Source organism: Oryctolagus cuniculus, chromosome 15, assembly GCF_964237555.1.
Source record: "Oryctolagus cuniculus chromosome 15, mOryCun1.1, whole genome shotgun sequence".
In the NCBI taxonomy this organism is placed as follows: Eukaryota; Metazoa; Chordata; class Mammalia; order Lagomorpha; family Leporidae; genus Oryctolagus; species Oryctolagus cuniculus.
This window is the reverse complement of record NC_091446.1, coordinates 85,342,326-85,358,479: the sequence shown is the minus strand read 5'-3', so window position 1 is coordinate 85,358,479 and position 16,154 is coordinate 85,342,326. Positions and strand designations below refer to the sequence as shown.

Here is a 16,154-nt window from a genome sequence, read left to right as displayed (position 1 = left end):
CACACTCCAGAGCTGGCGCCCACGCTCCCTGCCCCCGCCGGGAGCCATGGAGATGTCTGCAGCCTTAATATCACAGTCCAGGACTGTGTGTGGCATGTTGCGGGCCTGTCTTTGCAGCGTGGCTTGGATGTGCTCAGTACCCCTCCGCTGTCACTTCTCCCTGGGCTCCTGGGCAGCAAGGGAACAGGTGTTGGTTCTTCCCGTGGGCACTGCTCAGGGCCTTGGAGTACGTTGTAAGGGTGCTGTTGCTGCATGCCAAAGCTGAGTGGCACACCGGGGAGCCCCAGCTGTGTGGACACGCCCCATGCTCCGGGAGGCAGCCAGCAGGGGGTCACATGAGTGCCCCCCTCCCCTGCTCACACTCTGCGAAACAGCGTGGGCAGGTCCCAGAGCTCTTTGGGCTCAGCTTTGTCTCCAGGGTTGTAATGATGACAGAGGCGGTACAGGTCTGTGCTGGGCACATGGGGGTGGGAGTGGGGCATCTGCCTGCCACGGACTCTGTTCTCATCAGCTAAGCTCTTTGAGAGTCAAGAGAACCAAGGCCAGCAAGCTTGGAGCTTGGGGCAAAGGTTGGCTTTGCCCAGGGCAGCAGGTGGAGAGGCCAGGAGGGCCAGGTATGCAGGAGCCCCGGCAAGGCTGGGTTGAGCAGGTGCTGAGACCCAGAGGGAGCACTGGTGTTGGGAGCTTGCAAGCTGCAGCGGTCGGGGGCCAGGCATTTGTGAGTAGGAATGCAGGTCCTGCAGAGGACACCTGGGAACAGGTGTGTGTGACAGGCAGACCTCGGGGGTCAGAGGCCGTGGAAGCTGCCGCTAAAGATGCAGGGAAGACACAGGGAATGGGGGAGGCAGAGCAAGAGGCTGAGCTGGGCGCTGTTGGTTGCCACATGGTGATGGGGGCGGTGCCTGGTGGCTGCTGGCGTGGGCACCTTGGCCCATTGTAGGGAGACATCGAAATGGAAGGGCTGGGGCCGGTGCTGTTGCATAGCAAACAGAGACACCACCTGCAGCGCCAGCATCCCATATGGGAGCCAGTTTGAGTCCTGGCTGCTCCACTTCTGATCGAGCTCCCTGCTAATGCGCCTGGGAAAGCAGCAGAAGATGGCCCAAGTCTTTGGGCCCCTGCACCCATGTGGGAGACCCAGAAGAAGCTCCTGGCTCCTGACGTTGGCCTGGCCCAGTCCTGGCTGTTGCAGCCATCTCTCCCCCTCTAATGCTACCTTTCAAGTAAGTAAATAAACCGGGCGGGGGTGGGTGGAGAATGAAAGGAAACGGCTTGCATCGGGAAGAGTGCGAGCGTTGCCTGAGCCTGGCCTCTGCCTTCTCAGTGCACCTTGGACCGTGGACTGTCCCTGCCTCCTCTAAAGCTGTGTGTGCTGTCTTGAGCCCCACCCTCCCAGGAGCTCTGGCCTCTGCCCCCGGCCCCTGCCCTGGTTAAGAAGCAAAGCCATGCATGGATGTAAACACAAATGTAACACAGGCTACTTTATTACTAGATGTTCCTTAGGATCGCATGTATCGCTTCCTTTTGATTTAAAATAATTGCAACCACAACACTCCCCCACCCCCACCACTGCCAGCACCTTTGCTGGCTCAGTCAGGGCTAAGAGCAGAGTTGGAACCAGTCAGGAGCAGAGGCCTCCTTGTCTCAGGCTCCTTGAACCCTCAGACGCAACACCACAGTCAGCGTGAGTGGACCAGCCTGTGTGCCCTCGCCCTGGGTACTGGGTGCAGTGGTCTTGCCAGTGACCAGCAGGTGCCTGGGCCCCTGTGGGAGGGGGGCAGGATGCCAAGAACTTCCTGCTCTGCCTGGCCTTGATCTTGGCTGAAGGTTTAGCTGTGGGCGTGTATTACAAATTGGGACCCCCGTCTGAGACCAACAGTTCAAAAGGACAAGTGTGAGTCCGACTACATCACAGCTCCAAATGCTTGTGAACCCAAGGGACACGACCCAGAGACTACAATCAAAGCCACAGGTGAGATAAAATATCTGCAAATCATAATGTGTGCTAAGGGTTAATGTAAAGGGTCCATGAAGAACTTCCACAGCTTGGCAGCACACAAAGCTGGCTCCAAAATGGACCGAGAGAGCAGGTGTTAAGTGCAAACAGTGCAGGGGGCTAGGCCTCTGCTTGTGATGCCGGCATCCCACATCAGAGAGCTGGTTGGAGTCCTGGCAGCTCCGCTTCCCATCCAGCTCCCTGCTAATGCACCTGGGAGGCAGTAGGTGATGGCTCAAGCACTTGGGCTCCTGCCCGTCTTGTGGGAAACCCAGATGGAGTTCCTGGCTCCTGCCTTCGGGCTGGCCCAACCCTGCCTGTTGCCATTATTTGGAGAGTGAGCCAGCCGAATAGATCTTTCTTTCTGTCTCCTGTTCTGTCATTTCAGATACATAAATAAATATCTTTTTAATTATTTACTTATGTATTTGAAAGGCAGAGTTACAGAGAGGCAGAGAGAGAGAGGCCTTCAATCCACTGGTTCACTCCCCAGATGGCCACAACAGCCGGAGTTGAGCTGAGCTGATCTGAGCTTCTTCCGGGTCTCCCACGTGGGTACAGGGCCCCAAGGACTTGGGCCATCTTCTACTGCTTTCCCAGGCCACAGCAGAGAGCTGGATCAGAAGCAGAGCAGCCGGGACTAGAACCGGCGTCCATATGGGATGCCAGCACCCCAGGCAGCGGCTTTACCCGCTTTGCCACAGCGCTGGCCCCAAGCAGGGTCTTTTAAGATAAGCCTGCAGAACCAGGTCCGTGGCAGCCGCATCCCAAGTGTCTGGAAGTGGAAGAAGGGGTGAAGTGGACGTGGTCTACATCTGCGCAGGGGACTGCTGCTGAGCCTTGACAAGGAAGGCAGTTCTGACACCTGCTGCATTGCAGCCTGGATGAAGCCTGGGGACGTGGTGCCGAGTGGAAGAAGCCAGTCTCAGAAGAACAAGCACCGTGTGACTGCAGCGACACGAGGCCCCAGGAGTAACAGATTCACAGGGAGGGGCGGGGAGTGGCAGTTTCCATGGCTGGGGGAGGAGCCGGACGTTATCGGTTCAGTTTAAAAAGAGAGACGTGGGGCCGGCGCTGTGGCATTGCATGTAAAGCCACCAACATTCCATATGGGCCCCGGTTCGAGTCCCGGCTGCTCCTCTTCCGATCCAGCTCCCTGGGAAGCAGTGGAGGATGGCCCAAGTCCTTGGGCCCCTGCACCTGTGTGGGAGACCCAGAAGAAGCTCCTGGCTCCTAGCTTCGGATCGGCGCAGCTCTGGCCATTGTGGCCAGTTGGAGAGTGACCATCGGATGGAAGACCGACCTCTCCCTCTCTGCCTCTCCTTCTCTCTCCATGGAACTCTGACTTTGACATAAAGAAGTAAATCTTAGAGAGAGAGAGGTGTTCTCTGCATGGGTGGGGGCGATGGCTACACAGGCTCGCAATGCAACGCCCCTGTGAAGGTGGCAACTTTGTTAGGCGTGTCTCATCACAGCTTGATCCTGAAAGCCCAAGCTCGCAAGCTCCCTCGTGCAGGCTCCTCCAGATTTCTCATCCTCAGTACGGTTGTCCCTGCTCCAAGCTCTGCTCCTCAGCGCGGAGTGAGGCCGCCTGCAGCTGGGCCCCGGCGCGGGGAGCAGCCGCCTGCAGGTGGCCCCACCTGGGCACGTGCTCTGGCAGCAGCTGCCAGCTGGCCCTGCTCCTCTGTAAGTCATTTCCTGAGCTGGAGGAGGATGGGCCTGCTGGGAGCCGCGGCTTGGCTGCGCCTGTGCCGGAGGCCGCTGTGCATGCAGTGGGGGGAGGCCCCGAAAGGTGCTGCTTGGTGCTGACAGCACACGGGGCTCAGGGCCCGCCCGAGTGACCCCTGCTGGCCCAGTTTCTGACCTCCCGCGCACGTCTGCTAGCCCTTCCGCACCTAGTGTTTTGATTGCTTCGTTGGCGCATGCGTTGGTTCCCAGATGGCAGATGTGGCTGGAAGGGAGCTCCCTGTGGAGGGAGGCGCTGAGACCCTGGCCAGGAGCGGCGTGTGTTTTACAAACAGGACCCATGATCTCGAGGGCCCTGGCCGCTCAGCGGCTGGTAGCCTGGCAGTGAGTGGACTCGGGGAGGGAGCGTGGGTGGCAACGTGGGTGGGGCGTGGCCAGGTGGAGGATGAGGACTCCTAGATGTGTGGCGGGAGGGGCGGTACTGGGACAGGATGGGGGCAGAGCAGCTGTGGGGTGGGCAAGGGCAGACTGTCCTCTAAGACTTCCTGAGATGTCGTGGAGTGGACTAAGGCGGTGCTGGGGGCAGGGACAAGGTCAGGGCTAAAGGTTGGGACACAGAAAGGTAGGTGTGGCTGCAGTTGCCAGAGAGGACGGGGATGGACAGTCAGGCTGCCGGCATTGTAAGAGAACTTGAAAAAGTCCATGGAATTTAAAGATGCATCCCACGTGGGTGCCGTTTCTTGTCCTGGCTGCTCTTCTTCCGATCCAGCTCTCTGCTATGGCCTGGGAAAGCAGTGGAAGATGGCCAAGTGCTTGGGTCCCTGCACCCACCTGAGAGACCTGGCTGAAGCGCCTGCCTCCTGGTTTTGGTCAGCCCAGCTACAGTCATAGCAGCCATTTGGGGAGTGAACCAGTGGGTGGAAGATTCTCTCTCTCTCTCTCTCTCTCTCTCTGATTTTCAAAATAAATAAATCCTCAAAAATAAAATAAATAAAGATAAGTTTATTTTGGTGCAAAAATTAAATCTATGCATGGATTTTTCTTTTTTTAAGGCTTATTTATTTTATTTGAAAGAGTGAGAGAGGGAGAGAGAGAGAGATCTTTCCATCCACTGATTCACTCTCCAAATGACCACAGTGACAAGAGCTAGGCCAGACCAAAGCCAGGAGCCAGGGGCTTCATTTGGGTCTTCCCCGGGGGTATCAGGGGCCCAAGCACTTGGGTCATCTTCCACTGCTTTTCTGAGGCCATTAGCAGGGAGCTGGATTGGAAATGGAGCAGCCAGGACATGAACCAGCACCCATATGGGGTGGCAGAATCTAGTCTGTTGGGGGACATGGAGACAGGAGACAGGAGCCCTCGCCACCGATGAGAAGAGAGAGAGTCCCAGGGAGAGGCCGGAACACCCATAGGGTGCTTGGCTTAGGGCAAGCCCTGCCCCAGAAAACAGGCGTCGCTGGAGAACTCTCCACCCAGCACCGAAACACGAGCGCAAACTGTAGAAACCCAGGCGAGCGCCGGGCTCCCGTGGCCCTGCGTGGGCTGAGGCAGCCGCGTTGTCAAGTGCTGCCTCGCCTCTCCGGAGCACGCTGAGACTGCCCAGCCCCCGGGGAGCCCCGGCGGGACCCCCCACGGGGACAGCTGGCCTGCGGCAAGGGCTGCCTCCTTCCACCCCGGGCCCCTGGGGAGCAGCCGGCTGCTGGGGTCTGGTTCCCACTCCCAGGAAAGATGATTGCGTTAGGAAATCGTCTGTTAAGGAGATCCTGCTGGCTCGTAATAAAACTGTCATCTGCCTGTTCTGTTGCTCATCAAGGGCGGGGCCGGTGTTCAGAGTGACGCGGCCGGGGGGGGGGGCACCCTGCGCAGTCCCCGGCGTGCGGACTGGACCATTCCGTTCTTGCCATTTTCCTCCTTTTCTTGAACGCCCCGGGTTCCCCCTTTCCTGCCTCTACCCTGGGGAGAGTTTCAGCTATCAGGTCTGTGTGTGTTGCTGTAGTGGGGTCACCAGGAGCCGTGGTGAGCGTGTCCCAGGGGCCAGCTAGCAGCAGAGGGGCTGTGAGGGACCAAGAGCCTACACCGGAGGGGTTGGGAGTGGCACCCCCCCCACAGGACTGGTGACAAGGTGCAGGGGGCCTCAGGTGGGCTGCGTGGGGCTCCTGACCAGAGGCCAGGACCCTGGGGAGGGCTGGGCGTGGGAGCCCCTTGCCTTGGGATCCAGCAGGCTCCGGGGGCCACAGATGGAGGCTGGGGGTGGCAGCCTCGGTTCATCTGCACTGAGTGTGTCAGACTTGTGTAATCACAGGCAGGTGTGCAACAATGAGAGTGAGTGTAAGTTTGCAACAGTGTGAAAGAACACAGCCAATTCCTTGGTATCCATGGGAGATTGGTTCTAAGACCCCTGCACATAGCCTAGTCCATGGAGACCGGAGATAAATGGCATAGTCATTGCGTGGAACCTACACACATTCTCCCCTGGACTGTGTGTGTGTGTGTGTGTGTGTTAAATGATTGTTTCTTTCTTTCTTTCTTTTTTTTTTTTTTTTTTTTGACAGAGTGGACAGTGAGAGAGAGAGAGAGAAAGGTCTTCCTTTGTTGGTTCACCCCCCAAATGGCTGCTACGGCCGGCGCACTGTGCCAATCCAAAGCCAGGAGCCAGGTGCTTCCTCCTGGTCTCCCATGGCGGGTGCAGGGCCCAAGGACCTGGGCCATCCTCCACTGCACTCCCGGGCCACAGCAGAGAGCTGGCCTGGAAGAGAGGCAACTGGGACAGAATCCGGTGCCCCGACCAGGACTAGAACCTGGGGTGCTGGCGTCGCAGGCAGAGGATTAGGCTAGTGAGCCACGGCGCCGGCCTTGCTTTGTTTTTTAAAGTTTTCTTTAAGATTCAGAACCTGAAACACTGGTTCACTTTCCCTGACAGCCCCAGGACAGAGCCAAAGGTGGGAGCCAAGACCCCAACCCAGGCCTCCAGCTTAAGAGGCAAGAACCCAGGGCAGGCGCTGTGGTTAAGCCTCCGCTTGCGGTGTCGGCATCCCAAAAAGGCACTGATTCGAGACCCGGCTGCCTCACTTCCAATCCAGCTCTCTGCTGTGGCCTGGGAAAGCAGTAGAAGATGGCCCAGGTCCTTGGGCCCCTGCTCCCACATGGGAGACCCAGAAGAAGCTCCTGGCTCCTGGCCTTGGATCAGCTCATTTCCAGCTGTTGTGGCCGTCTGGGGAGTGAACCAGTGGATGGAAGACCTTTCTCTCTGTCTCTTGCTCTCTGTCTTTCTGTAACTCTGCTTCTCAAATAAATTTATAGATCTTGAAAGAGGGAGAGAGAGAAGGGTGGGGAGGCAAGGACCCAGCTACTTGAACCATCACCACTACCTCGCAGGGTCAGCATTAGCAGGAAACGGGAGTCAGGAGCGGGCCCGGCATGGAACAGCTCCACATCCTAGCGTCTCAGCCCCTGGGCCAAATGCCCGCCCCTCCTTCACACCTTAAATCAGGTCTGGAGTACTTACAATCCCTAATAACAGTGTGGACGCCGTGTAACTCCCGGGTAGACGGTATCATTGAGTGGATGCCGACAAGGTCAAAGTCGGCATGCCTTCAGAACATCTGCATTGCTTCCCCTGAGTCTTTTCTATCCGTGGCTGGTTGAATCCAAGGCTGTGGAACCTGGGGCATCGGGGGCTGCCTGTACTTGAACGTGCTTGCTGGAGCAAGACTGGGACTGCACTGTGTGAGAGCAGATGTGTGCGTGCTTGCGCGTGGCTCCTGTGGGCTGCAGGAATGCATCTCTGAACTTGGATATGGGCCGTGCAGGGGCCAAAAAACTGTGTGCTTTGGGCACACACCAGGGGCAGAGTTTGCTGCAGCTCCCCATGCCCTGGGCCCGCAGGCTGCCCCGGAAGCACAAGCAAGCCCGTGTCCAGTCTCACCTCCCCTCCCCTCCCCCCCCCCGCCAGCGTCCTACACCCACGGAGCTCAGCATCATGCTGCTTGCACACAGCGGCACCCACCCGGAGCCCAGCAACAGCCTTGGGAATGTGCACATGTGGACAGTGTGCGTGACGAGGCATGTCTGCGTGTGGGAGGAGGGCTCATGGCTGCTTCCCGTCTGCAGCCAAATAGGATCCTACACATGCCACGTCCCGGCCAAATTGCAAAAGGTGTTTCCTGGCTGAAAACACAGAAGTTAGAAGTAAACCCCCAGCCCCGTGCACCAGATGAGACCCTGAATTCTGAGTGGCCAGGGCCGTGGTGGGGTTACAGAGGAAGCCCTACCCCAAGAAGGAGCCAGGGCTAAGTCTGCGTGGCCGGGGTCTGGTCGTGTGGGAACAGGTGGAGTCAGGTCGGGTAGGTGGGAACAGGCAGGCAGCTCCGTGTCTGTCCCCTGCATGCACACATGTGTACTTGCTCATGAACACACAGGCACGCATGCGTGACATACACAGTCCCTCCCAAAATGAGCGGTGGCAGCGGGGGTCTCCCACAGGTGTGCTGTGAGCAGAGTGGGCCAGCCTGGCCACGGGGTGCTGCAGGGCGGGCTCAGCCCTGACGGGACCTGTGGAGGACGGTGTGGTGTTGTCGTCATGTGGCATTTGGGAGGCGATTGAGGTTTCTGCCGCTGGCCAGAGACAGATCTCTGCCCTCAGGTAGGCTCTGCGAGGGGCAGTCACCCCCATGGGCTCAGCGCCCGCCCTGTGCCTCACCCCCACCGTCACTTTGCTGCCATCCCAGGATATGCCCAGCTGTCTGGCTTGGATCAGTCTTCCAACTCCTGGCCTTAGTGTTCTTGTCTGTGAAATGGGCCCATGAAGGGACCTGTGGCCAGAGGCGTGAGCCCATAGTGAAATTTGTAACAACACACACCTGTAGAGAGGCGTCGGCTTGTCCACACCTGCCCTGGTGGTTCCTCCTCACCTCGGCAGGTCCTCCTGTGGCTCATGGTGGCGGAAACAGACACAGAGAGGGCGAGGTCTCTGCAGAGCCCGCCTCCCTGTCGGCTTTTCTCCGCCTCTGCCGTTCCTTGGTCTGGAATTAGGTGTGCCTCAAGAGGACGGTGGTGACAGAAGTGAAACGCAGGAGATCCCTCTGTGTGCTCCCCCGGGGCTGGCCCTGCACCCGCCTCCTGGGTGCCCCCTCGAACCGTGTGTTCTGCCATTGGGAAGTGCCTGTGGCCAGAGGGACCACCTAGGAGGCATTTTGAGTGCATTTACATCTGTTCCTGTTCCTGATCATCACCCGACACACAGATCCCTTTTGGCAGCAGTGAGGGGCCCCACACGGTCCTCCAGGACCCAGCTCTTCGAGGAGAGCATGGACAGAGCCGTTCTCTGCGGCACATGTGGTCTTTCAGGAGGGGAGGGGGGAGCGCAGCTTGGGCTGCCCCCAGAGGAGGCGGCTGCAAGGTGTGGCTGGGCTGCGCACGGCGCCTCCCCGAGCCTGCACACAACCTCTCTCCTGCAAACCCCCAGCTTCCCCAAAAGCCTTTGCACAAGGCCCCCCCAGCCCCACCCCCGGGACAGCTGCTGCTTATTGGGAAGCCCAGGGCTATGGTGTGTCCCCCCCCCCCAGAGGGTGAGAGCTGCTGCCTGCTGTGTCCGCGTTTCTCACGTGTGCTGTTTGTGTGCGTGCTAGGATTTAGTTGCAGGTTTTACTAGGTGTTAAGCACTCTTAACCTGTTTATCCATCTCTCTTAAAATTCGTAGCTATCTTTCATAAAGGAAAAGTCACTTGGTATAAAATTGATCACCTTAACTGCTTAGGCGTATGGTTCAGGGGCTTTAAATTCACCCGCAGCCCTGTACTGCCATCACCACCATCCCCAAAATGAAACCATGCACTCCGTCAGTCTGCCCCTGGCGGCCAGTGTCCTCCTGTCTCTGGGACGCTCCCGTCAATGCAGTGGCTCCGTGTGTGTCTGATCTCACTCTCCCAAGCATAACCTTCTCAAGGTCCATGGGTTGTAGCCTGTCAACAATTCCTTGGTTTGCTATTATATTGTATGTGTAACCACCTTTTGCTCGTCGCTGCCCCCTAGTGGCTGTTGTGTGTATAACAGCTCCTCTGTGAACACAGGCATACATAGGTCTCTCTTGCCGGTGTAGACCAGCCCTAGGATTATGGGCTCACAGGGTAATTTTGTTTTTTAACTTTTGAGGAAACACAGTACTGTCTTCCACCCCAGCTGTGCCATTCTACACTCCCATCCACAGAGCACATAGGCACCAAAACAATTCCAGCTATTGAAAACATTTTTTATTATAAAAACAGTGTGGGACATACATGGGTCTGCCAGATCCAGCCATAGCGGAGGCTGGCATCCTGCCTTCTTCACCGTACTTAGCTACGCCTCTGCCCATAGCCATCTTGGGGAACAGTGTTTCATTACCCTGGATCAAGCTTGCCAGGGTTACAATGCGGGCATCTCAGCGGGCCCCTGCTGACAAGCAGATGTGTCCCGGGAGCCGCTCCTTCTCCCCTGAATGCGCCAACCCTGTCTGATCCATCAGGATGTGGGGCCTGTGCGTTTTCCCGCCCTTGGCGTGTGTCTCCGAGGCCCCTGTAGGCGGGGGATGTCCACAGCCTCTCCCTGTTGATGGCTGTGTAGGGTCCCAAGGACAGATGCCCCTCCACCAAGTGTGTCCATCCGTCCTGCCATGAAGGGCATTGAGGGTCTTCCAGCTCTCACCCTGCACTCTTATTTAGAAGCTCACCCAGTGGCCGTGCGGTTTCAGCCGGCTGGGGTGGGCAGAGTGGGGTTGCCGGGTTGTATGGGGCGTGCTCACACACAGACAGACGCTGGCGTTCTCGGAACGTGGCTTCTCGGCTGTCGGTGATGGTGGCTTGTCTGGCAAGGTCACGTGCCCTTGTCTGGCGATCCTCGTCAGGAAACTGTCCGTGCCGCCTCTCCCTTCTCTTGTTCTTTTTCTGCCTTGGAGCAGGTGCGTGGGCAGCCAGTGGTCAGCTGCGTTCTCAGGGCTGGAGGTGGGAGTCCTCCTGAGGGCAGAAGCGTCCACTGATGGTGTTGCCTGTTTGCCTGGGAAGCAGCCGCCATCCCCGCGCTGCCTCAGCATCGATCCCTGTTTCTGCAGCCCCCCTGGGCCTCTACTTCTCACGGGATGCCTACTGGGAGAAGCTGTACGTGGACCAGCCGGCCGGCACGCCCCTGCTGTACGTGCACGCGCTGCGGGACGCCCCAGGGGAGGTGGCCAGCTTCCGCCTGGGCCAGCACCTCTACGGAGCCTACCGCACCCGGCTGCACGAAAACGAGTGGATCCGCATTCACGAGGACACCGGCCTTCTGTACCTCAACCGCAGCCTGGACCAGAGCACCTGGGAGAAGCTCAGCCTGCGCAGTAAGGAGCAGCACACAGAGACTCACACACACGCACACACACATTCATACATACACCACACCACACACACGCGCACACACATCACACACCACACACACACCTGGGAGAAGCTCAGCCTTCGCAGTAAGGAGCAGCACACAGAGACTCACACACACACACACACATTCATACATACACCACACACCACACACACGCACACACACACATCACACACCACACACACACCTGGGAGAAGCTCAGCCTGCGCAGTAAGGAGCAGCACACAGAAACTCACACACACACACACATTCATACATACACCACACACTACACACACACACCACACACCACACACACACCTGGGAGAAGCTCAGCCTGCGCAGTAAGGAGCAGCACACAGAGACTCACACACACACACAAATACACACACACATTCATACACACACCACACACACACACACATCACACACCACGCACCACACACACCTGGGAGAAGCTCAGCCTTCGCAGTAAGGCAGCAGCACACAGAGACTCTCACACACACACACACACACCACGCACCATGCACCATGTACCACACACATACACACACCACACACATACATACCACATACCATGCACCAGACACATAAATCACATACATACACACACAATCACACCATGCACCGCACACATGCACACATACCACGTACCAGACACATGCACACACATACATACAACACACACCATGTACCACACACATGCACACATACACCTACCCAGCACCACACATACACACTCACACACATTCCCACACCACACAAACACAGATGCACATACGACACACACCCCCAGCACCATATGCACACACATATGCACACCACACACACCTTCACACACGACACACACCCCCAAGGTGCCAGGTGTGGCCATGCCAAGACTCCCTCAGGGAGGCTGTGGCAGGGGTGGGGGCTGCTACTGATTGCCACCTACTGGGCAGTCGGCCACCTGCAGCAGGTGAGGCACGCTGGACCCAGTGCCCAGGGCACTTCCTTGAGGGAGCATCTGAGCTAAGACCTGAGTGCCAGGGGAGGCGGGCATGTGGGGCCCTGAGGCATGGAAGGGAGGTGGCCGCCAGGGCCAGAGAGCCCACAGAGCCCTGGGACCCACCCCACCGTGAACCCTGCAGCTCCTGCCCCTCTCCACCCCCTCCATGCGCCTCCCCGGCAACTGACTCCTCCTCTCTCCTGCAGATGGCGGCTTCCCCCTGCTCACCATCTTCCTCCAGGTCTTCCTGTCCCCCGTGTCCCTGCGCGAGGCCGAGTGCCAGTGGCCCGGCTGTGCACGCGTCTACTTCTCCTGCATCAACTCCTCCTTCCCCGCCTGCAGCTCGCTCTCGCCCCGCGAGCTCTGCTTCCCGGAGACCGACCTCTCCTTCCGCATCCGGGAGAACAAGCCGCCCGGCACCTTCCACCAGTTCCGGCTGCTGCCCGTGCAGTTCCTGTGCCCCAACGTCAGCGTGACCTACGGGCTCCTGGAAGGTGAGTGCTGCCGTGCAGGAGGATCTGAGCCAGGTGCTGCTCTAGAAGCCAGGAGGGCAGCGTCCTGCCTGCCTGGGGCTCTCAATCCCCCCGGGGATGGAGCCCATACTGGGGCCATGGAGACACAGTGGCTTCGGGAGGCCACGCCGTGGTGGAGAGTGTGTCTTGAGTTGGGTGGTAAGAGCAGAGGTACAGAGCAAAGGTGAATGGGCACCAGATGTGCAGCTGTGGCCCCTGAAGGTTGCCAACGTGGCCCCCTATGGCTGGAGGACAGTGAGCTACTGGAGAGAGCAGAGGGTGATGGGAGAAGAGCCCTTCGGGACATGGGGAGCCATGGAAGGCTGTAGGGGGAGGCTGTTTCAGGTCCTGATTTTTTAGCATCTGTTCAAGATTTATTTATTTGAAAGGCAGAATGACAGAGAGAAGGAGAGAGACAAAGAAATCTATCGGCTGGTTCACTCCTCAAATGACCGCAGCGGCTGCGGTTGGGCCAGGCTGAAGCCAGGAGCCTGGAACGCCATCCAGGTCTCCGCATGGGTGGCAGCAGTCCAAGCACTGACTCATCTTGCGCTGCATCCCCAGGTGCATTGGCAGGGAGCTGGATCAGAAGCGGAGCAGCCGGGACTTGGCCTGGCGCTGTGATATGGGATGCAGGAGCAGCTTAACCCACTGAGCCTGACTTACCTTTGAAAGGATCATCAGACCACTGGCTTCGGTGTGGTTTGGGGTGGGGAGGTTTAGGGCAGCCCAGCAGGTCTGAAGCACGCACTGGGCTGTTTTAATGTCCCAGTCTGAACTCTGGGTGGATTACCCACCCCTCCCACTCCTCAGCCTGCTTTTATTTTCCCTGGGGTGTGTGTCCTTGACCCCAGTGCTTGGCAAAACAGGTGCTTTGTTTTTGTTTTTGTTTTGTTTTTTGTTTTGTTTGTGTGTGTGTGTGTGTGTGTGTGCCAAATGGTATGCAGGTTTTGTTTAGCGAGGTTTTGGCCATTGAAGGGGGTAGAGGGAGAGATGGCAGGGGGAGCATCTCCCGGCTGGTGCCTGGATATGTGGCCTTCCTCATTCCCCTGCGGCCAGCCAGCTGGGGGGTGTCTGGGGCATCATCCTCACCCAGCCAGCCTCCTGTCTTCCTGGGTCATTGCTGGAGGGTGCATTGTGGTTCACAGGGGTCTCCCTCTGCTGGCTGGGGTCTGTGAGTGGCTGCAGAGTGGGCAGCTGAGCCAGGAGCTCTGCAGGTCAGCTGGGGAGGACACAGAAGCTGCCCCCACAGTCCCACGTGTTCCCCTGTGTTGTGGGTTTGTTTCTTGCCTTCCCTAAAATGAGCACGTTACCTCTAGATTTTTTTTTTAAGTTCCTCATTTTTAAAACCTTGCCAGTGTGCAGAGCTAGTCCCCCCCCCGGGGGCGGGGGCTGTAGCTGAAGCAAAGCCACCTGACCCCACACATGCCCACTCCAGACGGAGGACCCCCTCCACTGGCCTCTTGGTCCCCGCCCACACAAAACCGAAAACCCTGGGAGCCCCGGGCTTCTCTAGGGGAGGAGGCCAGCACGCGCCTGCGCCCCCTTCCCGCCTCCCTCGTCCCCCAGCCCCTGTCTGCTTACTGTACAGGTAAGGACGGGCCCTTCCGCTGTGCCCCGGACAGCCTAGAGGTGAGCACGCTCTGGGCCCTGGACCGCGAGCAACGGGAGAAGTACGAGCTGGTGGCCAAGTGCACGGTGCGCGTGGGCGCGCGCGAGGAGGCCGTGATGGTGCCCTTCCCCGTGACCGTCTACGATGAGGACGACTCGCCGCCCACCTTCCCGGGGGGCGTGGACACCGCCGACGCCGTGGTGGAGTTCAAGCGCAAGGAGGTGATTGTCCCCAGTGTGGGAAACTGCTTCCCGCTGTCTGTTTGCCTCAGTCTGTGGCTGATTCCTTGGTCTGTTCGTCCCGTTCGTTCACCCCTCTGTCTGTCTGCCCGGGCACTCCAGGAGGAGTTCTGCTAGCTCTAGTTGGAGAGGCCAGGAGCCCTGGGTGCCTAGCCTGAGTCTAAGCAGACACACGGGGCTCAAGGGCAAGCATCTGCAGCACACCGTGTGGGACGCTCATTCTGTTCCACCACCAGCCAGTGCCGTAGCGGGGTGGGGGGTGGGGGGAAGCACTGAACCCTGGGACGGCAGAGCGGAAGGAAGGGGCATCTCACAGGGCCTGCTGCTCTGCTCCAATCATCCAGCCCCTCCGGTCTCTGGGCCGCGCAGGTGGAGCGCTACCGCCACCTGCTGGCTCTCCGGCCATCCTGCAGCAAAAAAGGCCGTGGGAGCCCATGGGGGGTGGGGGGACAGCAGAGGACATGGTGAATGGAGACAGCTCCCCCACCAGCCTGCTCTGCCAATGACACTTGGAGGGGAGCGCTCTGCTCCACACCTGGGCTTGGACCTGGCTCTGCCATTGCTTGTGACCTTGAACTGCCCTTCACCCTGTGAGGCCCAACTCCCTTGGGGAGAGTGGAGGTGCCCGTCTCCACTGTGGGGACCTGGATGAACCCTGTCTGCTCTGATTGCTCCTGGCGGGGAAGTCTGTAGGTGCGTGTCACACCTGTTGCACAGGTGAGGAACTGGACCGCGCTGACAAGTGGCCCCATGGGGACCAGAGCCCAGGTCAGTCTGTGTCCAGAGCCAGCTCTGACCGAGCGCTCTGGTGTGGCTGTCTGGGGGCTGGGCCCCCTCCCACGGGCACTGTCTTTGGGGCACTGGAAGGTCCCACTCAGCAGTCTTGACTGTGGCCATGTGCATCACCCAGGGCACCGTGGTGGCCACGCTGCGTGTCTTTGATGCGGACGTGGTGCCAGCGTCGGGAGAGCTGGTGAGGCGGTACACGAGCACCCTGCTCCCCGGGGACCCCTGGGCCCAGCAGACCTTCCGCGTGGAGCACGCCCCCAACGAGACCTTGGCTCTGGCCAACGACACCTTCGTGCGAGCGACGGTGCATGACTACAGTAAGTGGGGCTGGTGGGGCAGCACCCCTCCCATGCCTGCTGGCATGCCTCTCTGCAGCCGGGCCCCCCCCCACGACCACCCAAGTCTCCCTGCGCCCCGGCCTTGCCTTTGGCCATCTTGGGGAGGTTTTTGCAGCCTGATCTCTTCCTGAACAGCCCCCAGCAGACCCTGGCAGGGCCTCCGCATGCCTCCCATGCTCACCGGCCGGGCTCATGACCCCATGGCTCTGAGGCCTTCGTTGAGCCCCTGGCTCCTGCTGTGGTGCCTGTGGACTGTTGTCCTGCCCCCAGAAGCTCTGTACCACGGCAGCCCCAAACTCAAAGTCTAGGGGGTTCTGAGACAGGTGTTCTGCTGGGCACCCTGTGCAAGGGTGCTTATGCAGGCTCAGTGAGACATCCCATTAGCTACCTTGTGTTCCTGCCTCCCACCCTCCATTCCTGCCCTGAGTCCTGGGACCATTTCCAAATAGTCACCTGTACTTGGGCTTCATGTGTTGGGGGTGCTGGATGAGGGGCACCGTCGCACCTTACTGCCTGGCCTCCTGCCATGTGCTCCTTGGCCCCCCCAGCCCACTGAGCCTTCCAAGGCCCCCACCCGTCCCAAGGGAGATGACCCCTTGATGAGCACAGCTCGCTCCCCATTGTCCTGT

The 16,154-nt window shown here is 59.0% G+C and overlaps 1 protein-coding gene across 2 annotated transcripts in view; it reads left to right on the top strand.

Moving 5' to 3' along the window:
* The window catches only part of RET (ret proto-oncogene), a 48,560-nt gene that overhangs the window by 13,507 nt on the left and 18,899 nt on the right, over positions 1-16,154 (top strand). The window contains exons 2-5 of one of the 2 annotated variants that reach the window (XM_051836896.2): positions 10,767-11,030; positions 12,242-12,529; positions 14,139-14,380; positions 15,309-15,504. In XM_051836896.2, coding sequence (XP_051692856.2) covers positions 10,767-11,030; positions 12,242-12,529; positions 14,139-14,380; positions 15,309-15,504 — 990 coding nt within the window. Of the gene's footprint in view, positions 1-10,766; positions 11,031-11,371; positions 11,392-12,241; positions 12,530-14,138; positions 14,381-15,308; positions 15,505-16,154 lie in introns of those variants that run through there. The other variant, XM_051836899.2, reaches the window with a different exon arrangement.